Source organism: Salvia splendens, chromosome 2, assembly GCF_004379255.2.
Source record: "Salvia splendens isolate huo1 chromosome 2, SspV2, whole genome shotgun sequence".
Lineage (NCBI taxonomy): Eukaryota > Viridiplantae > Streptophyta > Magnoliopsida > Lamiales > Lamiaceae > Salvia > Salvia splendens.
The window spans coordinates 14,265,188-14,288,731 of NC_056033.1; the positions used below are offsets into that span (position 1 = coordinate 14,265,188).

Consider the following 23,544-nt stretch of genomic DNA (forward strand, 5'->3'; position numbering starts at 1 on the left):
TAAATCACATAAAAATAGTTTATTTTTGTTTTTGGTAATTTAAACCGACTTCATTATCCACTAAAGAACTCCATTCACTTTTTTTATAATATTAATTATGTATTAAAAACTTTATTATAATAAAAATATCTATTTTATGAAACAAAAAGAGAATGTGATAATAACATTTTTTAAAAATTACGCCAACCCAAAAAAAAAAAGACACGGCACCTGCAGCCATTTGAATAAAATAAATATAAAATATAAAAATACCACCATTTTATACGAGGACATATAAATATATAAGAATTGAAATGGCGAGCAACTGAGTAAAAGAGAGAGATAAGAGTCCGGAGATTAGAAGAAGAAAAGGTAAACAAATACGTAGGAAATAAAACATTTGTCACTCCTCAAATTTGTAGTATCCCTTGTAATCGATAGCTTTTCAATTCTTGTTTTTCTGATCTAGTTTTTCTTCCCGTTAGAAAAAGTCCGATTTTTTCTGGCTAATAATTAGAAGAAATCTGTAATATTATTGATGTTGTTCATGGAGTTTCCGATGGGGAAATGTGTATGTATATTCATGTGTGTATTAGCGGCATCAGCCACGTCGTTTCGATTAGTGTCTTCATCATCGACTTGTGAACGTGATTCCATGGAATTTCTTCACGATCTGAATTCTCAGTGCCCCTTATCGATCCATTGCTCCTCGCCCCCAATTCAGGTAATTTATTAGTGTAATTTTTTTATTGTAAATATTTCGCCGCTTTATTTTTTTCGTTTTTTTGTTATTATTGCACATAAGTGCGTCTAGGGTTTCAAGGCTGTTGCTTTTGCTTAATTTTTGTTTTAATATTTATGTCTGGATTATTCGATTTTGTATGCGTATGTCGGCTATTAGAGGAATTTTTGATGTTATCGGTGTTGTCATCTAATTGCACGCCTTTTTTTTTCACTCTCTGTTTTTTTCTTTGTTATTGTGAGCTCATATTTCATCTTACTACTTGAGCTGTATGCTTTTGCACAAAAAGAGTAAAATGATGTGGGATAGAGTTGTATGGAGCATTGGAGCTGAATGTTATTGGTATGAATATTTTTTTTGGCTTTGTTGGAAGCCTATCTTGATTCTTGACTTGTTTGTTGTTTCTTCGGTTTTTAAAACTCTCTATCATTGAAATTAGGTACCTCTAGTGTTTCCCCTCAGAAGCCTATGTAACTTCAAGTAATATCTGTACTGAAATATCAATTGCACACACACAAACACACAACCAAATGAATGAGCTATGTTATTAAAATGACTAAACAGTGCCAAGTATCAACCTTAGGAATTCAACTACACGTATATGTGGCGTGGTAGTGTTCAATTATAATAATGTTAGATAGTTCGGTGGGATTGATATACATGAGTGATGTTGATAAGCATAGAAGTTAGGGGTAACCCAAAACCATAGTCAAAGGCAAAGGGTTGACTCCCTCCTGTGGAACCGATGTGGGATTCGAATCAATCTATTCCCCTTTCAAATCAAGTCCCACCATCCATTTATTGCCCCTTGACCAACATCTTCGGTGGCGCCCCTTAGGTCGTCACACCTTCCATTAGCTCCTTTTTGTAGGCACGCTCCAAATTGATAACCATATAAGTGAAGGAGCCCTAACTCAACCCAAAACCATGATCAAAGCTAAAGGGTTGACATGTGCTTATATGCTATCCCAAACTTTCATGCGGAGCCGATGTAGGATTCGTACGAGAAGTAGTTCTGTGTGTTTAGATTTTGAAATATTTAAGTTTAGATTGTCTATATCTTTCTGCCATGTCGATTTTTAGAGGTATCCTTTTGTGGTTTATGTTTAATATTTTAATTATTTATTGATGCATTAATATGTAATTGAAGGTGAATGAAGAATCCCTTGAAAATGCTATGAGCTCCATTCAAGACAATGAATATACTGCCGTTCTATTTTATGCTTCATGGTGTCCTTTCTCAAGCATCTTCAAGTCAAGGTTTTCTACCCTTAGTTCCATGTATCCACAGATCAAACATATAATGGTCGACCAAACCTCAGTCTTGCCCAGGTAAGTGTATTCTCTTCCTATATTGTCACCTCTTCAAGTTATGAAGAGCTTATTCATTTCAAAGGATGGCGAACCTATATTTGTGTAGTCGCCTATAAACCAGAGATATGGGCATCTCCACTCATCCATCACACAGCACCAGTTTAACACAAAAGTAGTAGATGTCTATTTGCAGCCGTCTATTGTTGGCACTGCCGCACTGCAGAATACAAGCTTGTAAACCTACGAATTTCCATTTACAAAATTTCTTTTCACTACCCAGAGGTTGTGGTCATTGCCGCATCTGCTTCAACAGTAGTTTGATTAAATGACCGGGCTACCTGAAGATGTTACTTGGTCAAATATTTAGTATGGATGATTCTCTTAGCTCTATAACAATATTATACTAGTACTTTTGTAGGGTAGGATCCTTGATAGTTATGGTTTCTCCTTTTTCTTAGCTTCTTCTATGTTCTAGCTCACGTTTTTAACTTTTAGATACCTAGGGATGGTTAAACTCTTTCTTTTTTTAATTGTGTGTGTTCAAGTCCTTGCCTTAGTTTAACTTGTCTGTTGCGTGCAGCGTCTTCTCAAGATATGGGATTCATAGTGTACCGTCGCTACTGATTGTGAATAAAACTACTAGAGTGAGATATCATGGTCGAAAAGATCTCCATTCTATTGTAAACTTCTACAAGAAAGCTACAGGTACCAGTACCACCAATGGTTAAAAGTTGATTCCCTAAGATTGTGCCTGATTGAGTTCATGCGTATATATGTTTGTGGATTGATGAGTGCGTACGCGTTCTATGTAGTTTTACTTAACTTAAGCTTAAGAATCTGATCAGATTTATCTTCGTGTGTTTTCCTTCATAAATGACCTTAACTCTGTGTGAGGTCCTATATCAGAAGATAGCCAAAATAATTTTCATCCCTCCTTGAATTGTATCTTCCTTTATCTATGTGATGACATGATCATTATATTTAAGCATTTGTGGGTGATGAAATTCTTTTATTTGGTTAGGGCTGGATCCTGTAGTGGATATGGTAGAAGACACAACATGCAATATAGAGAGCGAGGAGCGAGTATTTGGGGATTGGAAAGGAGCATCATTGAAAGAGATTTTCTTAAGGGAACCTTATCTGCTAGTCTCTGTTGTATTCGTCATGTCAAGGGCTTTTCTATATCTCTTCCCAGAGATCGCATCTCATATAATGTCGATTTGGTTGGCATATATTCCTCATCTGAATATGGGAATCTTCGGTGAGTCAAGGCAGCTTATAGGTCGAGCACTGCATCTGATTGATGTCGAGAGAATTTGGAGCAAGCTAAAGGTGTGCAAGACTAGGAACTTCCACAAGGGAGCCAGGAATGCTCGGGTTTGGGCGTCATCCTTGGCCTCTGTTTCATTGGGTGAGACGTCATCATCTAGAGCATTATCTTCCAAGGACTTGTGAACCATTTTTGTACCATTTGTTGCCACTGGGGTTTTCCCTTTTACCGATGTAATCGTTAGTCTTTGCAGTCACTCTGGTCTGCCTTGAGAAATATGTTATGTAAAGACTTGAGATTTCGACTCTAGTGAGAGAAAAGCATGTAAATTTCTTAGACATATTCCTTTGGTTGTAAAATATACAGGTTGATGAGAACAAGTCCAAATAAGCATAATGTGTTATTTACCATAGTGGTGAAATAAAGGCTTAAAATTAGAATAGACCCACACCTACAAAGCAGCCAAAAAGTTTAATTATTTGGAAATTTGAATAGACAGACATGCGCTTATAATAATTATACATGAAAGATGGATGCATGCATTGTCTGGTCTCAACCTTACATAGCATGCCATGTGCGAAACTATCTACTTGATTCATGTTCTTCACCATGAAATCTTCTCTTTTCTCTCTTTATAACTATCAAAGCTACCATATTTGAAAAGTGTTTGAGACCTTTTAAGTTGATTTTAACGTGATATTTTCTCTCTTCTGCGATTATTATGAGATGGACAGCAAAATGGCTAAGTAGGGATGTCAATCGGGCCAACCCGTTCGGGTTCGGGCCAACCCGTTCGGGTTGTCGGGCCATTCGGGTACGGGCTATTCGGGTTATGATTTTTTCGGGTTATAAAAGTTCGGCCCTAACCCTAACCCTTCGGGTTTCGGGCTAACCCACCGGGTTATTCGGGCCAATGCGTATTTTTAATTCTTTTAATATTTTCAAAAAAATAATACGTATTTTAAATTTTCTTTAACTATATACATATTTTTAATTAATCATTCAACAATGAAATGCGTATTTTTAATTTTATTTAATATTTTAAAAAAGATTAAGATATTTAAATTTAAATAACTTATTCATTAAATAATTATTTACAAAATATCTATCAATAGTATGTTTATGTTTATGTATTTAAAACATAAATCAACACTTTGTTTCAAAATTCAAACATAAATCAATTCGTAGAAAATTGAATAAAATTTTCATAACGTGAGAGGTGCATCGTAGATGTAACAAAAATATTTTGAATTGTTAAAGAGTGAATTATAAAATGCTAGCTAATTGGAGTAACTCTAAGTTTTCTTGAATTATGATTGGTTAAATTTAATTTATTCCAGCTGTAAATAAGCCAAATAATAATTTATCTTTGTTTTAAAAATCATCAAAGTACGCATAATTCAATAACGAAGCGACGTTAAAACACTTTGCACTATTATATTGGAAATATACTAAAAGAAAGCTTTTATATACTAGTATTTATGAATTCATGAACCACATAGTGATTTTTTTCGTGATCTTGTATAGTCGGTTGACGTATTTGGATTTTGCATGGTTTTAGAGGGTTGTCTTGGATGATTTTGATTATATTTCTATATTTTGGTATGTTTACATATTTGTTGAGAAATGATATAAAATGGATTAGAAAATGTACACAAAATATGTGGATGTGCAGCAGCCTTGTTTGAGTCAATTTTTCTTGCAATTTTGAAGTCTGATAAACCTCTAATGCATATCATTCTCTTCTTCTTCGAAAGAGCTTCGCGTGGATATATTGTACGCCTCAATCGGAGCTTTGTAGAGAAAGTTATGACCGTTACAAAAACTGCTCACCGTGCAGAAGCCTTCAACCCGACGGGCCGACCCGTAACCCGAATGGGTCAGCCCGCCTAACCCGACAACCCGAATGGGTCAGCCCGAATGGCCCGATTTTAAATTCGGGCTGCGAAATTACAACCCTAACCCAGTATTTTTATCGGGTTATTCGGGCCGGCCCGCGGGTTCGGGTTACATTGACATCCCTATGGCTAAGTAGAGATTAAATACTCGTGATATTTGGATATGTGAAAGGTGTTAAACTTTGGTATTTATGTCTAGCTATGTTGAAGGAGAAAATATTCCCTAGTCTTTGGCATAATGAGTTGGTATGCCCAACAACTAATTATTTGACATATACTTTCAACTACTTATTGAATCTAATGGGAGAAATATATACTTTGTTAAATACTTTCAACTACTTATTCAAATTTCTTAAATTTTTTCATGCTAGCAAAAAAAGTATATAAAAAATTGAAAATAATTAAAATTACCGTTTTAAATTAATAGCCGCACTTCAATATTTGTTTGGCATACCACGTCATTATACCAAAATACCAAATGGTATGTCTAGACTAGGGAATTTTTTCTCATGATGAAGATGCATGTGCTAATAGCATTATTAATACTTCCTTAATTATTGCCCGTTAACAAGATTCTTGTTTCAAGAAAATTAGGTGAATATTGATTGGAAAATGGAATCGTTATAACAAATTTTCGTACTTGTACAATAACTTGATCCTCTTCTTTTGCTGTGACCAAATTTTTTTCCGTGATGATGATGATATAGGATATATACTACTCCCTCCGCCCACAAAAAATAGAGCACATTTGCCATTTTTTATTGTCCACGAAAAATAAAGCACATTCAAAAAAGGAAAATTTTCAACTTCTCTCTTACTTTTTTGGAACGTGTTTATATTTAAAATTAGAAGGCACCTATTAGAGAATGAAGAAAGAAATACATCTATGTTGATGTTTAATCATTTTGAGGGAGTGCATGCGCATTGCGCAAGATTCTTTATTATACAGGAGTAGTACTGTTTTTTTTCATTTACATAATGTTTTGTTCATGTCCCTAATCTTCATCGTAGTAAACTTTCATGAATTCTTTGTTAGCCATCTTTCGATGTTTTACCGATTTCTATACCGAAATCACATTCTAGATTCGTATTAATTCAACCATAACATATACCACATCAAAGAGATGATTTATCAACCTCCATCCATAGCTTATAGTTGATGTAGGGTGGAATTCCACGTGTTGATGTTTCCCCTAAAAGCTGCGGTTGATCTTTTCGTCTCTTTGGCCTTTCCTCTACGGATTCTTTCGATGGAGAAGAATCTGATATAAACGTTACTTTTCTGTATATTCAATATGTGATATTTTGTAGTAAATTGTGTGTACTTAAATCTGTAAAATATGATTGTATATATAGACAACACACACCCTTTCAAAAGGGTCGTATCCGTTCGTTGGCACCTCTTCATACATACATCAGATTTTATCCTACATATTTTAATCTTTTATACATATTAATATACATATATTTATATCATCTATACAAGGCAAGAGAAGAGGGTTATCAATACACCCGATTCTAACTCTTTAATCAAAACCGATCCATCACGGAATCGTCTTTCATGTTAGAATTCAACTGAATTGTGTTGAACTTGATCTTTGATATTAAATCAATATCTACATAGGTCACATATAGGAATAAATATTCCTACATTCTTAAAATACCCTAAATATTATATTCTGATTCGTCTCGTCGGATCTTAGGTGAAATATTTTTAGCAGAATAAACACGTATTTTAAATGTTAACCAACATTTAATAATTCATTCTTTAACACAGGAGACGTAATTAATTTCATGAGAAGCAATAAATAAAGTAAGATAAGTGGTATAGAAGATTATGAGTCTTATTAATAATAATAAAAAAAAGGAAAAATATGACAAGGAAATCAATAGTAAATCCAAATCCGATACAATGTAAGTAAGAGCAAAATAATAAGTTAAAAAGGGAAAAAGAAGATTGTGAAATGAGAATTGTTCAGAAGATATAAGCAAAAGCCATGGCCGCCAAGGAGGCGAGGAAAGTGGGAACAAAGAGGGTTGCGTCGGAAGTGGGGGATGGCGCTGGAGCCTCTGCGGCTGCGACGCCGTTCGCGGCGGAGAGGGCCACGATTGTCAATGCAACGCCAAGAGCCTTCATCTTCTTGCCCTCCATCTCAATAATAACTTTATTTCTTTTTCTCCACAAACAAGAGAGGAGAGGAGAGAAGAGAAGAGAAGAGAAGAAAAGAGAAGAGATGGTGAATGTCTGTTTTGTGGGAGGGGGTTTATATAATAGAGAGTAGGGATGTCAATCGGGCCAACTCGTTCGGGTTGTCGGGCCATTCGGGTGCGGGCTATTCAGGTTATGGTTTTTTCGGGTTATAAAAGTTCAACCCTAACCCTAACCCTTCGGGTTTCGGGCTTATCCATCGGGTTATTCGGGCCAAGTATTTTTAGTTTTTTTTTTACTATTTTCAAAAAAATAATACGTATTTTTAATTTTTTTTATTATATACATATTTTTAATTAGTCATGCAATAATGAAATACATAATTTTAATTTTCTTTAATATTTTTAAAAAAGATTAGTTTTTCAAATTAAAATAACTCATTCATTACATATTTATGTAATTATTTATAAATATCTTCAATAGTATGTTTATGTTTATGTTTATGTATTTAAAACATAAATCAACACTTTGTTTCAAAATTCAAACATAAACAAATTCTTAGAAAATTGAATAAAATTTTCATAACGTGAGAGGTGGAGCGTAGATGTAACAAAAATATTTTGAATTGTTGATGAGTGAATTATCAAGATGCTAGCTAATTGGAGTAACTCTAAAGTTTTCTTGAATTATGATTGGTCAAATTTAATTTGTTTCAGCTGTAGATAAGTCAAATACTGATTTATCTTTGTTTTAAGAATCATCAAAGTACGTATAATTCAATGACGAAGTGGCATCAAAACACTTTGCACTATTATATTGGAAATATACTAAAAGAAAGCTTTTATATACGAGTATTTATGAATCCATGAACCACATAATGATTTTTTTCGTGATCATATATAGTCGGTTGACGTATTTGGATTTTGCATGGTTTTAGAAAGTTGTTTTGGATGCTTTTGATTATATTTCTATATTTTGGTATATTTACATGTGTTGTTGAATATTGATAGAAAATGGATTAGAAAAACGTACACAAAATATGTTGATATGCAGCAACCTTTTTCGAGTCAATGTTTCTCGTGATTTTGAAGTCCGATAAGCCACTAATTCATATCATTCTCTTCGTCTTCGAAAGAGCTTCGCGTGAGTATCTTGCACGCTTCAATCGGAGCTTTGTAGAGAAAGTTATGCTCGTTACAAAGACTGTGTGCTGTCCAGAATCCTTAACCCGACCGGGTCAGCCCACCTAACCCGGCGACCAGACCGGGTCAACTCGAATAGCCCGATTTCAAATTCGGGCTGCAAAATTGCAACCCTAACCCTATATTTTTATCGTGTTATTCGGGCCGACCCACGGGTTACGGGTTACATTTACATCCCTAATAGAGAGAAATGTGAAACTATGCTCTTAATCTTTTCACATTCTTAACGGTTATAAAATGTCTAATGGTTTAATATTCATTAAATGATTTGGAAGAAATATATCGTTAAGAAAAAAAAAGTAGTACTATAAAATTTCTTTGGGGAAATTCTAGAAAAATCTCAAAATTTGGGAAAACTTTACAAACTTCGAATGTTCCTGTATTTTTTTTTATCTTCAATAGCTGTTGCTTTTTGCCACATTGACACTTTCGACGAACACATCATCTTCAATTTTAAAAAAAATTAGAAAAAACCGAAATTTATGTGTTTATATTTAAAAATAAAAATTTGAGTAAAAATTAGAAAATATTAAAAGTTCATGTATTTACCGATAAATAATCTTTTTAAATGACACAATGAATGAAAAATATGGTAAAAAATATAAAAGTATGGAATTATTAAATATTTGTATATTAATTTGATAGAGAAAATAAAATACTGCGTACAAAGATTAATGAATGATTGTTTGAGTTACAACGATAAAATAAGTACACAAGAGATAATTAAGAGAGAATAATATAAATAATTAAATAAAGATTAAAATAAAATAGAAATTAAATTAAATATGTAAATTTTTATTATAAAGATAAACGAATAAAATATTATAGTAAGATGACTTAAAAGGAATATGATGCAATTACATTAGAAATTTAGAACCGGCAAGAATATAAATTAAGTATAAATCTTGTATTTAATAGCCATTATCCTTTCAATTTGGAATTGTAAACGGTAACACAAATAATTTAGGTTGGACTACCTAGGATTGTATTAAGAGTACGTCAACTCTTAGATTTAAGAGTAGATTCAATCTTAGTCTATCACATGGCATGCTTATTTGTCTATATATAGTAGATTGCTTGATTATCTTTACTTAATTATTTGCCTGTCACATGGCATGCTTATTTGTCTATATATAGTAGATTGCTTGATTATCTTTACTTAATTATTTGCCTGTCACATGGCATGCTTGGAACCATATACCGAGTTGCTTGTATATGTATCGCAGATTGCTTGCCTAAGTTGTCATTTTAACTATGGTGTTAGGATAGTGCTCTGATTTCGTATCTTATATTGCTCGGAACCATATGCTGAATTGTTTGTCTGTGTATCACATATTACTCGGAACCATATGCTGAATTGTTTGCATGTGTATCACATATTACTTACATGCATATTGCAGATTAGATGTTACTTATTGTCATATTGTCATTTTAAAAGTGATGTCACCCTATCTGACCTTGGACTTCCTTTTCTCTTAAAATTATCATCTATTCCACGAAAGTTAAAATAAAGTAAATGGGGTGGCTGCCCGAGCTGCCCGGGAATGGACAGGTAGGAAACACTTGTCAAAGCAAAACGTGGGCCACTACCATGCGTGTCAAAGGTGAAATGGGGTTTCTCGGATTTCAAAATTTGAAATTAATTCATGATTTGGTATTGGTGGGTTTGAAATAGATCATCATCATAGTGAATAATTCATTTCCAATGTGAAAAAAAAGTCTCATCTTCTAATGTGACCGTTTATAACAAGTAAAGTAAATTTGATTGGAAGAAGAAGTCTACTCTTCAATATTCGATTATTAGTACTAAAAGTCAGATAATAAAAAATGTTTGACAAATTCCATATCTAACATTAGCTTCACTAGGGTATTAAAACTGAATTATGCTAATGGTGGCTTATGGGAGGGGTGCATGTGCATGTCGAATTAAGACTTTTTGTTAATTAAAGCTTAAGGAAAGAAAATACTTTTTCGTATCTAAAATGGAGGAAGCCTCTAATTCCATCGTTTTGGGCTTTTCAGATTATATGGAATGGGCTTTTGCCGGAGCCCATCAAGAGAAGAGCGTGGAAATAAGCCCCAAATACGCAAAAAAATAATATTTGAAGAATAGAGAATTACTATATAATGTAATGTAAATTTACATAATACTAACATTTTATAGTAAAAATATGTACGGATGTAGGAGTATTATTTAGGCTGAATATTAATAATGTTCATATGAGCGAGGGGTTTTAAAAGGCCCAAATTGAAACAAATATATTGGTTTGGATAGAAAAACAAAAACACAACTAATCTGCTCGGGTGCCCCTGTTCGAGTGAGAGTGCTTTTCCCTTTTGTGTAATTATTTTTGGCCATATTGTCCAAAGAAACCATAAAAAAACAAACTTAAATTCTGGGGTTTTTCATAAATTAAAAAATTAGCTAAATTTTTTTTTGAATCTGTTTTCTAATTATTCCACAACAATAATATTTGGTGAAATTTGTTGATGACATTCTAAAAATCAGTACTATGTAAATATCACCGTTTTGTGAGTTAAACAATGTCGTTTATGCATATTAAAAGAACTTCATTTTCTTGAAAAACATTAGCTATAGTATTAAACAATTTTGTTTATTCATAAATTGCAAGACTAAAATTTTGACTAAATTTTATGATTTTTCCAACAATTTGTGGAAGTGTGAAAAAATTAATTTTGGGACAACAGAGCACTTCGGTCAATTAAAAAAAGTGTTAATATTCGAAAAAGAAAAAAGAAATGTTTTGTTTCCAACACTAGGAAAGTAGTAATTGGATGGTGGAGAATAAAATTTAAATAACTTTTCTTAACAAACAAGGATTCTCAAAGCTGCAAATATGGAAATACCTACTTTATCAGTTCTCCTCCTAGTCCACCCAAGTGCTAATAAAAGCTGTTTAACATAATTGATTTGTTTATAAAACTTTTCGATCTTCAATTTTACAATTCTACTAGTAACATTTGCACATGCACAATACAATTACTTCAATAAATGTATGCCTTTAGATTTAGCTAACAAATAAAGAGTTCAGAATGAAACAATAAAAGTAATGTGGTTTATAAGGTTATAAATATTTTATGCTATTTTTCATGACTCATTACAGTAGGATAGTAAATTGAAGAGTTTGAGATTTTTCGGGAAGCCAAATAGAGGAAAAATTGGCCTCACGGTAGGCCAAAATTACCAGAATAAGAATAACCCCAAAAGGTTGAGATTGACAATGTAAATAAAATATCTTCAAACATGTCAACTTTTTCCAAGGTCGATGATCTATATTTCAACAAGACAACAACCATCATTATACGCAATACTACTTCCTCCGTCCCTAAACAACATGCACTCTAGATTTGACACGTATTTTAATGCAAAATTGATAAAGTAAAAATAGGGTAGAGAAAAAAAATAATTAAAATATTGTTAGTGAAGAATGAGTCTCACCTCAATAGAGTGAAAATAGTTTTTAAAATTGAAAAGTGCATATTCTTGTGAGACCGGCTAAAAAGGAAATAATGCATATTATTGTGGGATGGAGAGAGTAGTACTTAGTAATACTCTCTTCGTCTCATTACAAATGATGCATATTTCTTTTTCGGCCGACTTACCATAAGTGAGACATTTCCTTTTATGTCAAAAAGTTACCCTTTGTCTTTCTCTTACTTTCTTATCTCTCTTACTTTTTTCTTTTTATTTATTTTTCACTCTTAAAAACCTATGCACAAAAGAAATGTCTCATATTTAATGGGACAAAGAGAGTAAGTATATTATACCTGTACGTACCCAAAAGTTAATTATATTCTATCATTTTTATTTGTTCATCAAAATTACTTTTTTATTCTATTTATAATACATTTTCTTTTTGTGTGATTATATTTATTTTTAATAATAATTTAACTATTTATCCGCAGAACTTTCTTATTTTATCAATTTTAAGTTAAAACTTGAGTTGTTCGCTACTAATATTATTTTAGTAAACAGAAGTAGTAGTACTATGGTCTCGAAACAATACATCACAATTATTATAACATGATTGTGTATCTATTTAACATTTTGACCTTAAAAACACATCTTAAATTCTTAGGCCATTAGCAATGGGGCGCTCTAAGGCGCGCCCAATGGGGCTCCCTATGGCGCGTCACGTCATCAGTTTTATCCTCCTACCCCCCACCTGCAATGGGGCACCCTATATGTTATTAATTTAAATGTTATATTATTGTTTTGTTAATTAATGTAAATGTTTTAAAAAATGTAATGCAAATTAAATTAAAAAATACAACGATTAACTAAACACCGGCGAAGATTGCATTCATTAAACAAAAGTTACACGTTCTGAGTTGGCTAAAATCTACGCAATTCCCAACTCCCGGCGCAGCTCATCGATCAACCCCCGGAGATATTCGGCTCCATGTCATCCAAACCGTACGATTCCGTGCTGAATTCGGGATCGTACTGCGTGTTGTCGTCGAACGGTCGATATTCATCCGGTTCTGTACCCGGCCAACGAGCCTCCCCAAACATCGGACTCTTGGGACTTGAACCCATTTCGTAGTAATAATAAAAATTTGAGTTTCGAGAGTGAAATCGTGAAATGAAATGTTAGAAATGAAGTTGGGGTAGGGGTATTTATACAAAAAATCGAAAACGCGTGTCATCGTCCGCGACCATCGTCCGCCGATCCCGCAATGGGGCGCCCGATGGCGCGGACGATGGCCTATCGTCCGAGTCATCGTCCGTCGATTCCACAATGGCGCGGACGATAGGCCATCATCCGCGACATAGGGCGCGCCCTATGGATCGGCCGCGGACGAAGGGGACGGACGATGGCGGGCATCCACAATGGGGGCATCGTCCGCGCCCGAGGGCGATGGACGCCATAGGGCGTGCCATCGGGCGCCCCATTGCGGGTGCCCTTAATAATGGAATGGAGTGAAAACTAAATATTTTGCGCATTACATTTTATACATAAGAAAATTTTCATTGTTAACATAAAACAAAATCTCAATACATACCAAAATATCGATTTATTGAATAGAGTGAACTACATAAAATGTCTCTGACGTTTCCATTTGTTACACTGCAGACCCCTGACAAAAAAAGCCACAAGACTCTGACCTTAAACATAATCACATATCGTATATTTGTAGCCATTTTTCGGACTAAAATGCCCAAATGCCTTGAAGGGCATTTCAGTCATATTACCAACACTTGCAGGCTTACTCTGCACACACCTACACTTTTGCAGACATTAGCTCTGCACTTTGGTCAAATCAATACATGCAGTGCAGCTTGCAGACCGCCCTTTTGTCAAACCACGATTCACAAATAAATGAAATAAATAACTAATTAAGTCTTATTGAGAATAGTGATTCCGTCAAATATCAATGTCCACCTACTCATACAACAATGATGCACTTCAAAGTTCAAATGAATACTCGATATTGCAACCCTACCAGTAGTTTATTACCAAGCATTAACAAATGAAAATTTAATTATGTTTCGCTTATTATGGTTAGCTTCTTATGTTGAGTTCGTGAAACTTATTTTTACTATTGCAACATATATAGTTATAAAAATCTGCTGCATAATTTATTGAACTCGCAAATTATGGTCTTCTAATTTTGAATTAGGCAAATTTTATTGTTTGAAATTCAGTAAATTATTACTAATAAATTTAATATTAAACGTTCGTTGAATAATAAGGAATAAAATTCACAGGCTCGTCATATTCTATTTGTTCACTACCCATAATTGTGAATCTTATGATAGTTGATAAAAAAACAGCATTGAATACTAAACATTAACAATATCAAAGAATTAATTTAATAGAATAATATAACTACTCCATTAATTATGAACGGATTAAGAATAAAGTATATTACCTTAGAAAAACACTATTTTACTATTTTAAATTTTACGTGTAGATTTTTTTTTCAGTTGGGTAAACACTAATTAATTATACAGTTACGACTTACGGATCCAAATCATATGGAGTATTGTTTTATTTTAATTTTCGTTGCTATTATTAAGTGATATGTCAAGAATCATGACTAACAAGAAAGTGGTAAATTTTAAGAAATAATATTTAAATAATTATGCACTCCATAGAGGAGGCTGCCTTTATTTCGACAAGTGTGACATGCATTTTGAATTATACAGATATTATTAACTAATTAATATTGATTAGCAGCATAATAAAAATAGGCACGACGTTACTCAGAGCAAAAATAAATGCTGAAGTCAGCAAATTAGGAGTATATAGTATGATATCTCTTCTTTTTTCCTTTTGTTGTTGCAAGAACTGTCATCCCATTAATTATTAATGTAATGTGATACTATATAAATTTAGGCAGGGTGGGAGAGTGAAGACCGAAAATAAGTGTTGTGAAATTTTTAAAATTTATTTGATAAATCACGAATGTAATATTGTATACGTGGCGTGTATATGTGGTGTAACTGCATACAAACCGCCGCTGACGCACATACATCAGAACTGACGGCTGACGCACAAACGTCAAATCACGACAGGTTGCAGGCCGCCACTGCAGAACTCCATGTGATATGCCCATAATGCCCTTTTAGGGCTGAAGGGTCTTTTAGTCCGAAAAAACATGATATGTGATTATGTTTAAGGCTAGAGTCTTGTGGCGATATTTTTTTGTCAAGGGTCTATAGTGTAACAAATGAAAACGTTAGACATTTTATGTAGTTCACTTTATTGAATATGATTTCTTTAGTAGTGTTGCACACATCACATACAATCATTTTGGGGTATTTTTAGGTCACGCGTGATGTAATGCATGGATATGTCTCATTAAATATGTGCTGAGTATTGTGAATTACTCCCTCCGTCTGTGAAATATTATTCAGTTTTGCTGTTTTGATTCGTCCGTGAAATGTTGTCTACTTTACTTTTTTTTTCTATTTTTGGTAAAAGGGCCCAACTTTCAACTAACTCATTACACTCACATTCTATTATAAAAACAATATATAAATATGGGACATACATTCCATTAATTTTTTCAACTCACTTTTCTTCACATTTTTTAAAACTCGTGTCAAGTCAAACTTGAACAACATTTCAGAGACGGATGGAGTATGTAAAAAAAATACTAACTAATTTTTTATATGCACAAAGAAAATTGAGACAAATTTTTTGATGAATTGAAAGAGTAGAGTTCTAAGGGTAAAAAGGTAAATCTCAAGAAAGAAGTGCATTTGTTCATGCAATAATTCCCACCTTTTATTACTAATATTGAATTGAATAACAAAAGCATCTTTTATTTTTGCTTCTTCCCTCATTTCCTACTTCCCCACCTTATATACTTGACAGCGCCCTCTCCATTTCTTCCCTTTCTCCTCCCTCTCATTCACTCCCACACAAACTGTGAGTGAAGAAGACAACAAAAAACTCAAGAAATTGAAAATATACAAGAAAGGCGAGCCTCTGCAATCTGCAATGGATAACAAGAATACGATATTGAAGAACAGTTCAATCTATGGCTGTGGCGACATGAAGAGAAGCCAGTCTGAATTAGATTTTCAACAACTTTTTGCCTCTGAAGACGACAGAAAAATTCATCACTTTGAAGGCTATCATGCTCTCTTTGCCATGGACCACACCAATCGTCTCACTTTCCCTTTCAAGAATATGGTTAGTAGTATGTTTTTTATATTGCTTATATATTCAAACTTGGAATTATTAATGGGATTTTGATGGACCTATACAACTTTTTCCACATTCAGTAAAGAATGAATTTTTATCAGTAAGTTTTCTGCAATAGAAACTTGGACATGTTCATGAGTTTTTCATGGAGCTATAGAAAAAAGTGAAATTAATTACAGAATAAAAGAGCTAAAGAATATTTGCAGGAGAAAATTTGCTTGATGGGGTTTCAAGATTCCATTTTTTATCGAAGATGCTTTTGTTTTGACATATCTTTTGTTTATCGAATATTCCATTTTCCAGTTGTAATTTTGGTTGATTTGGTCAGTTTTACTGTGGGTAACTTCTGTATTTGGAAAAAAGTGATAGGCTAAGAAAAAACAATAGTGCCAAAGGAAAGTAGTGTTTGGGTTCTTTCTGAGTCAAGGTTTTTAAAAGTGAAGATTAGCTTATTAAAGCTCATGCTTTAGCATTGTTTTATCTTTATACTTAGGCAATTTGGAAGCAATGATCTTTAACCACATAATGTTTAATCTGTCATTTAAAAGTAGAAAACTTGTTCAAGGTGGTGATTGATTGAACCCTTTTTCATAATCTCCAAATAACAAGTACTTCCCTTTAAGCATTCATGGTGTTGAATGTTGATATTGGAAGCCCTCTTTTCTCTTTCAAAGAATCTTGAAAGATAGCATATGTTGCTTCATGTCTTGTTTCTTCTTCTACATTCATTCTATCATTTTGTCATGTTCCAAGACAGCATATGTTGCTAGAGAAATTTGCCCTTTTTTAAGTAGTAGTAACTCATTTGGATAGGTTGGAAGTGTGCAAAATGATGATGACTGGTCAGTTTTATTACCTCAAATCTGTATAGCTATCCCTGCACATTATAAGTTTATCATTTGTACCAGATTGAATTTCTCAAGAACATCAAGGTTCAATAAATTATTGATTCTTCTCTATACCTCTAAAAACCACCATGGTACACTCCTACCGCGAATTTGACTACATCAATCCATGCTCTCTTCATCGAACCCTCCTCTAACTATACAGCCTTGTCGATTTTCAGGAAGTCCGTAGAGATCCATCAGCTCCCAACTCGTTAGCAGAGCCGGAATCTTGGCCTTGGAAGCCCATTGAATCCCAATCATCCATCTGTGGTAGTAACTCAAGTCAAGTGATCCTTATTCCTTTTTTCACTTGTTTATGTGTTTGAGTCCTTCTTCTTCTTCTTCAGTCGACAGCTCGTATACCTCAAAGGGTGCGGACAATCAAGCAGTTGGCGCCAGCAGCGGCTCATCACACGACCAATCAGACGAGGAGGACATTGAGATAGAAGCTGGTTCCTATGATCACAGCACGAACCCCATTGATGTCAAACGCATCAAAAGGTACGTGCTTGTGACAGAAAAATGTGATAAAAACACTCTAGATAGTATGCTGATAGCAAAAAAACATGGTTGCAGGATGGTCTCCAACCGCGAGTCTGCGCGAAGATCTAGACGAAGGAAGCAAGAACACTTAGCAGATCTCGAACAACAGGTGGAACAATTAAGAGGAGATAGTGCAACTCTGTTCAAACAGCTAGCTGATGCTACTCAGCAATTCAAAGATTCCACGACAAACAACCGCGTGCTCAGATCAGATGTTGAGGCTCTACGAGCCAAGGTGAAGCTAGCCGAGGATATGGTGGCTCGTGGCTCATTGACACCGAGCCTGAGCCATGTTCTCCAAAACTACCTCACCACGCCACAGGACTACATCAGCAGCATTCCCGGACTGATGGGGAGCCGTGCAGATAATGGCTCCCCGTATTCTGGGCTTGATCAGAATCCGGGAGACCCGGAGATGTGGACTTGGGAGGGCCATCCCATTTCCAAATGAAGGTTTAGGGGCTTTTTCCTTACTTGTTTTATCCAATTTTATGCATCATGTTTCTTTTCTAGATTGTGTGTTTTTGGATGTGTTGTGGTTCTGAATTCAATAATACCTTTACTTGCTTTGTCAAAGGTGATGTATAGACTTTTGATTAATTAGCTAATTAGTAAATATATAGGTAAAAAATTGAACTAGAACTGGTGGGGGCCGCGTGAACTCAGTCAGCCTCTGACGTACGCTCGACCACTTGGGCCGACCTTAGGCGGGCGCCCCTCCACAGTGCAATGGAGGTTGCCAACCTAGGCCATGGGCCTTAGGGATCGCCCATTGACCCCGTCCATTGCAATTTTGATGTGGGATATCTATTCTCTTTAAAATTGCTTTCTTGATTTCTTTCCTCACACTTCATATCTTTTTATCACCACCTCAATTAATTTTGGAGTCCATGGTTTTGTATATGGGAGATTAAATATTAGGAGTATTCATTTTAGAAATTATTTTACTTATACTATTACGATTTGGATCTATGAATTTCCCATGCCAATTTATGTAGATGATTAATGTATCTTTAAGCTTTTCCCTAAAGCAAAAGTTTATTAGATTTGTAGTGTTTCATTCAATCATTAGTACTAATACTCATTGTTAGTTCTTTTTTTTTTCCGATTTTGCAAAAATCATAGCTGAGAGCTGATCATCAATTCAATAAGTAAACTAATTGTAGGCAGTAATTTTAATACTTTACTATGAATTGAATAAATATAACAAATTCTTACGCACTTACACTAATTAATTAAAGAAACGTTTACACAAACATCCAAAATGGAGTTATTATTATTTTACTTAAAGTTTCCGATTATGTATGTGTACAACAAACACACAAAGATATACGGAAAATTTTGACCCAAGTACTGAATTCACAAAAAAAGAAAGAGTATAGTATTTAAGAAATAGATAATTGAGAGATGAAATTTGTTTAAAAATGAAATGAATTCTGTAATTAGTGTAAGGTGATAGAGAGACATGATGGTTGGTCATCGTAGGCCATCATTTATTTACATCTGGAAATGTGAGACCTTACATTTTGAAAATCTGCAAAAGAGGGAAACATTCCATTAAAAAGTGGATTGAAATACAGTAGCATTTAAGGAAGTTGAAGGAGTAGACTGCAATTACACACTGCCCTGCAAGAAGGGCAACGTCGATAGATCTTGTTCTTCTCCCCTTTCACATTCGTCTTAACCCCTTTACAATACTCACACACAACCCATCCTATGCCAGTATGCCACTGCAACTTACACACAATATCCCACAACACTCTTCTTCATCAGCTCAATTATTCACCTAAAGTAATTAACTTTGTAAAAATCATCATACCATAAGCCCTTTTTGACTTTGAGTTTTGTAATTGTTGATTGATTGGGAAACTCAGAATAGGATTCGGACAAGTGGTGGTGAAAATGTTTGTAGGAAATGCCATACCTTTTTTGGCTGCCAATCACTTTAATTTCTTTATATCCATCCACCCAATCGCCACTCTGTCTGTGTCTCTGAATTTGGCCTCATATCCATCCCCTTATCACAATTTTGCCACTGACGCAGAATTTGCAACACTGGAAAAAGATGGAAATTTCAAGAAAGTTGTGGCAAATTAAAATCTATTTCAAGACAATTCATTTAGTGCAAAGTTACATTAGACATAATATATACAAAATCAAGAAATTTTTGAAAAATCAGTTGCATTTCTGGACTAAGTCACAAAGCTGATTAAGAGTGGTTGAGATATTCCCAAGGCAGTCTATAAGCTTATCGCCTTGGCGTCTAGTGAAATCCATTTGAACAGCCTCAGCATTCTTCAGATCTACATCATCGGCTAGGTTTCCATCCACGATTGCATTGATCTGCAATGCTCTCTCCCACAGCATCGTGGCCAGTGTTTGCTCTTCCGACTCTGGTTGCTCTTTCGACTCGGTATTGATCTCCTCATGCAAGCTCTCAACGGCGTTATCTGTGTTCTTAGCCTCTTCCTGCATGCTGCTAGATTCTTCATGCGGTTTCTTCGTGCTCGTGAAGTACCCCCACGGATTTTGGGTTTCAAGTCTGCGCTTTTGACGCTTCATCCTTGGTCTCTGTTTCTTGGAACCTAATTTTGAAACAATGTTTGGATAAGTAATTAAGCAAGAATGAAACCAAGTATACTCATTCAATCATCCCCAGCCCTCAAAAACCTCCAGACGGGCAAAAAATGAAGTTCATAACAAAACTACTCTTGGTTAAATGTGAAACATATATGTGTGACAGCATATTGAAGAATCAGCGCCAAACAGAAGAATATGAACCAATCAAGAACGGAATCTGTGAGGAACAAACGACAATGGCGATAAAACCAATCAATAGATTTTGTTTTTCTTCGATGACAAAAATATATAGCTTGGAATGAGACATAAGGCATACAGCACTAGCCCAAACAAGAATTAGGAATAGTTCAACATTAAGTGGAACTTATTATTAATAATACTAGAGTTACATAGATATAAACAAAACTTGAGTCCATTAAGCCATAAATAAGCACCTGAATAGTGAACCATGGGTGAGAGAACATGCACATAAAAAAGAAAGCCAGAAGCAACAGTTAATAATAATTTCATATATTTAACGAAGGAAAGATGTTGTTTGCGCCTCTTTCTATCAGTATGAACTAGATAAACATAGGAAGGATCATTTGATTTTCCTAGAGAATACATGTTTCTCAAGTTGGTGATATAATCCATATTAGATCTGACCAACTGTCCTCTACATTCTTGAAGGATACTACAATATTCAGTTTGAAGTGCATATGCGAAGTCAATTAAAGAAATCAAACAAATAAAAACCCAAAGTTCCCATTTCTGGTATACCTATATTAATGTCCGTAATCACGATGCATAAACATCTTAAATTAGATCTTTAAGGCAGATTGGTACTCACAACTAAATGGTCATGTTATAGAATAATCTTTAAACTTTATTCTCTCTTCGAATACACTCAAAGAAGATTTATACCAAAAAACTAGTTAAGCAAAATAATTCCATTCCAAATTAGTATACCACGACGGAATCAGCCTACCTCACCATCCCTCAATGAACGACGTCAAGATACACTAATCAGCCTTTGGATTTTGCTTGAGGCCAAAAGGTTAGAGTTTAAGAGTTAAACTAATAAAGGCTTGAGCACACTCACTCTACCAGCAACAGACAAAACTACTACATCTGTTCACAGAAAATAGACTATTTTTACCATTTTTTGGTTGTCCACCAAAATCAGACCAATTCTAAATACGGAAAGTTTTAAACGAATACTAACCCTACACATCATTCTAAATGTGGACCCTACAATCCACTAACACTACCTTTTCGATCCCTCACTCTTACTTTACCATTTGCGCATTAAACCCGTGTAATTTACAACTTTGTCTATTTTTTGTGGACGGAGGTAGTATGAAGCACAACATACATTATCTCAGAGTCATGAAAATGGCTACAAATTCAATCTTATAATTTTGTACTTTCTAAATCGCTACACGAGTTGAGCCATGAAGAAAAATTCTTCGACATTATTGTTAAAAACGTACAATCGATTGCATAATAAGAAAGTACGTATTAACAAACATAATAATTACCCAAATATTTGGAAATAAAAAGAGGAAAATAAAGAGGGAAACAAAAAGGGGGAAAATTATACATACCGATTTCAAAGAATAACTTAGTCAATTGGCCCTGCGCTTCCGGATCGGAATCCGGATCAGTCTCCATAGCTACTTGCTCCTCTTCCTCCGGAACCGCCGCACCGTCGCAATCCTCCTCCTCAGCCTCTCCGGCGCAGTCATTTCTTTTAACGTTGTTAGTGAGACACTGATCGACGGCGGCGAAGAGGTCAGGTGGAAAGAAGCGATCCGGCGGAGCTCCTTGTTTAACCCGTCGGTAGGCGGTGAGGAGGGCGTCCCAGTGGCGCTTGCACTGATTCAAGTTGCGGTTGACGTCGAGGACGTTGCAGTTCTGGACGATCTGCTGCCATTTTTGGAAGGAGGGGAGAGTGGAGCCCCACTCGGACTCGACGGCGCTGATCTCGTTCACCAAAATTAGGGATTCCTCCGCCGTCCAGTCCGGAGCGGCCTTCGACCGGGTGCGGTGCGATCCCGACATTTTTCTTTAACCTTTTTTTTAATGGAGAGCCATTCTCGATATTAATCTTGGCTTTCTCACAACAAAATTTATTTGTATTACGGAGTTGTATTTATTTTTCAAATTTTGTTTCTAAATATATATAAGCAAGACATCTCAAAAGATAGATGCAAGTATGTTTTTAGAAAAACGGACTAAATTAAATACTACATTAGTTTGATGTACTACATAATTAATACTTATTACTATTAAACATAAATAAATATTTAGATATAGATGAATAAAAATTTGAATAAATACTAAATGGGAATGAGATAAAATGAATAAGAGAGAAATATATTCCAATCTACTTATCTTTTTTTTGTTAAAATATTTAATTTATCTTTTTTTATTTGTTTCCCCTTCCTTCATTCTCTTTTTCTCTTCTTACTTATTTTTTCTTTCACTCGATTAATAAATGGATAAAAAATTAAAATACATAAACTATATATTTTAATAAAGAAGAATGTCCTTTAGAGCATCCACAATAGTGGACGAGCCGGCGGACAAGCGGCCGCTCGTCCGTCGCGCTCGTCCACTATTGCGGATGACCCCTCGTCCGTCGGGTTTGCCGCTCGTCCGCTATTGCGAGCACCGGACGGACGAGAGCATTTTTTGATTTTTTTTACTTTTTTTTATTTCAACTCTATAAAGATTCAATGTATATTAAACTTTGTTTAAATTATTATTATTTTTTTGCATTGTATTATTTTATTTTTTTATTTAATAAAATCATTATTGCACTTTCTCCGCCTGTATTCATGTCGAAATTTTAATTCAGTAATTGCTTATTTGCGAATTTGTAAATTTTTATTATTATACTTGTCTGTCGTGATGTCCTAGTGTTTGTCCACTATTATGTAGTCGGATGTCCTAGTGATGTGGCAGTAGATGTCACCACGGTTCGGAACCGCCGGTTCCGGTTCAAGAAAAGCATGAACCTGAACCGCCGGTTCACGTGACCGTCGGAACCGCGGGCTCCTATCCGGTTCCGGGCCGGTTCGGCAGTTCAAGGTATTTTTTTTTACATTGTAAATTTGTAATTCAAGTAAAAAATGTAAATATACTTGCATAAATTAAATTAGAATAAAGCGATGTACAAATGCAATTTTATTTATACAAATTACAACTTCAAAATTACAAATTACAACTTTAAAATTACAAATTACAACTTAAAATTTACAAATTACAACTTAAAAATTATAAATTACAAAAGACTTAAAGTCTTGATTACAAT

At 34.5% G+C, this 23,544-nt stretch overlaps 3 protein-coding genes and 1 pseudogene across 6 annotated transcripts; 2 read left to right on the forward strand and 2 right to left on the reverse strand.

The window, feature by feature from the left end:
• The first annotated feature begins 295 nt into the window (after positions 1-295).
• Positions 296-3,685, forward strand: LOC121789375 (5'-adenylylsulfate reductase-like 5). Its single transcript, XM_042187861.1, has 4 exons — positions 296-703; positions 1,872-2,053; positions 2,616-2,740; positions 3,057-3,685. Exons 1-4 carry the CDS (start codon positions 518-520, stop codon positions 3,488-3,490), a joined length of 927 nt encoding a protein of 308 aa, XP_042043795.1. The 5' UTR covers positions 296-517; the 3' UTR covers positions 3,491-3,685.
• Positions 3,686-15,873: 12,188 nt separating this feature from the next.
• Positions 15,874-18,266, forward strand: LOC121761624 (bZIP transcription factor RISBZ3-like). Of its 4 annotated transcripts, none has more exons than XM_042157265.1 (5): positions 16,094-16,224; positions 17,145-17,215; positions 17,303-17,393; positions 17,471-17,624; positions 17,700-18,266. In XM_042157265.1, the coding sequence occupies exons 2-5, from the start codon at positions 17,213-17,215 to the stop codon at positions 18,115-18,117; spliced, it is 666 nt and encodes a 221-aa protein (XP_042013199.1). In that variant the 5' UTR covers positions 16,094-16,224; positions 17,145-17,212; the 3' UTR covers positions 18,118-18,266. The 4 variants fall into 4 exon arrangements, with proteins under 4 accessions (XP_042013185.1, XP_042013199.1, XP_042013205.1 ...); XM_042157271.1 differs by lacking the exon at positions 16,094-16,224 and adding an exon at positions 16,247-17,078; XM_042157251.1 differs by lacking the exon at positions 17,145-17,215 and having other exon boundaries at positions 15,874-16,224.
• Positions 18,267-18,311: 45 nt separating this feature from the next.
• LOC121793258 lies at positions 18,312-18,460 on the reverse strand (annotated as a pseudogene).
• A 1,289-nt stretch (positions 18,461-19,749) lies between these two features.
• Positions 19,750-22,368, reverse strand: LOC121789384. Its single transcript, XM_042187867.1, has 2 exons — positions 21,833-22,368; positions 19,750-20,251 (listed from the first exon to the last, which is right to left on the reverse strand). Exons 1-2 carry the CDS (start codon positions 22,287-22,289, stop codon positions 19,842-19,844), a joined length of 867 nt encoding a protein of 288 aa, XP_042043801.1. The 5' UTR covers positions 22,290-22,368; the 3' UTR covers positions 19,750-19,841.
• Positions 22,369-23,544: the final 1,176 nt, after the last annotated feature.

What these genes read in the sequence shown, in the direction of transcription:
- LOC121789375 (XM_042187861.1), top strand. Translation starts at nt 518, where the DNA reads ATGTTGTTCATGGAGTTTCCGATGGGGAAATGTGTATGTATATTCATG. An exon ending in CAAACCTCAGTCTTGCCCAG is followed by an intron (nt 2,054 to 2,615) that starts GTAAGTGTATTC and finishes TGTTGCGTGCAG; the next exon opens with CGTCTTCTCAAGATATGGGA. An exon ending in CTTCTACAAGAAAGCTACAG is followed by an intron (nt 2,741 to 3,056) that starts GTACCAGTACCA and finishes TTATTTGGTTAG; the next exon opens with GGCTGGATCCTGTAGTGGAT.
- LOC121761624 (XM_042157251.1), top strand. Translation starts at nt 16,030, where the DNA reads ATGGATAACAAGAATACGATATTGAAGAACAGTTCAATCTATGGCTGT. An exon ending in CTTTCCCTTTCAAGAATATG is followed by an intron (nt 16,225 to 17,302) that starts GTTAGTAGTATG and finishes GTCGATTTTCAG; the next exon opens with GAAGTCCGTAGAGATCCATC. An exon ending in GATGTCAAACGCATCAAAAG is followed by an intron (nt 17,625 to 17,699) that starts GTACGTGCTTGT and finishes ACATGGTTGCAG; the next exon opens with GATGGTCTCCAACCGCGAGT.
- LOC121789384 (XM_042187867.1), bottom strand. Translation starts at nt 22,289, where the DNA reads ATGTCGGGATCGCACCGCACCCGGTCGAAGGCCGCTCCGGACTGGACG. An exon ending in TAAGTTATTCTTTGAAATCG is followed by an intron (nt 20,252 to 21,832) that starts GTATGTATAATT and finishes TTTCAAAATTAG; the next exon opens with GTTCCAAGAAACAGAGACCA.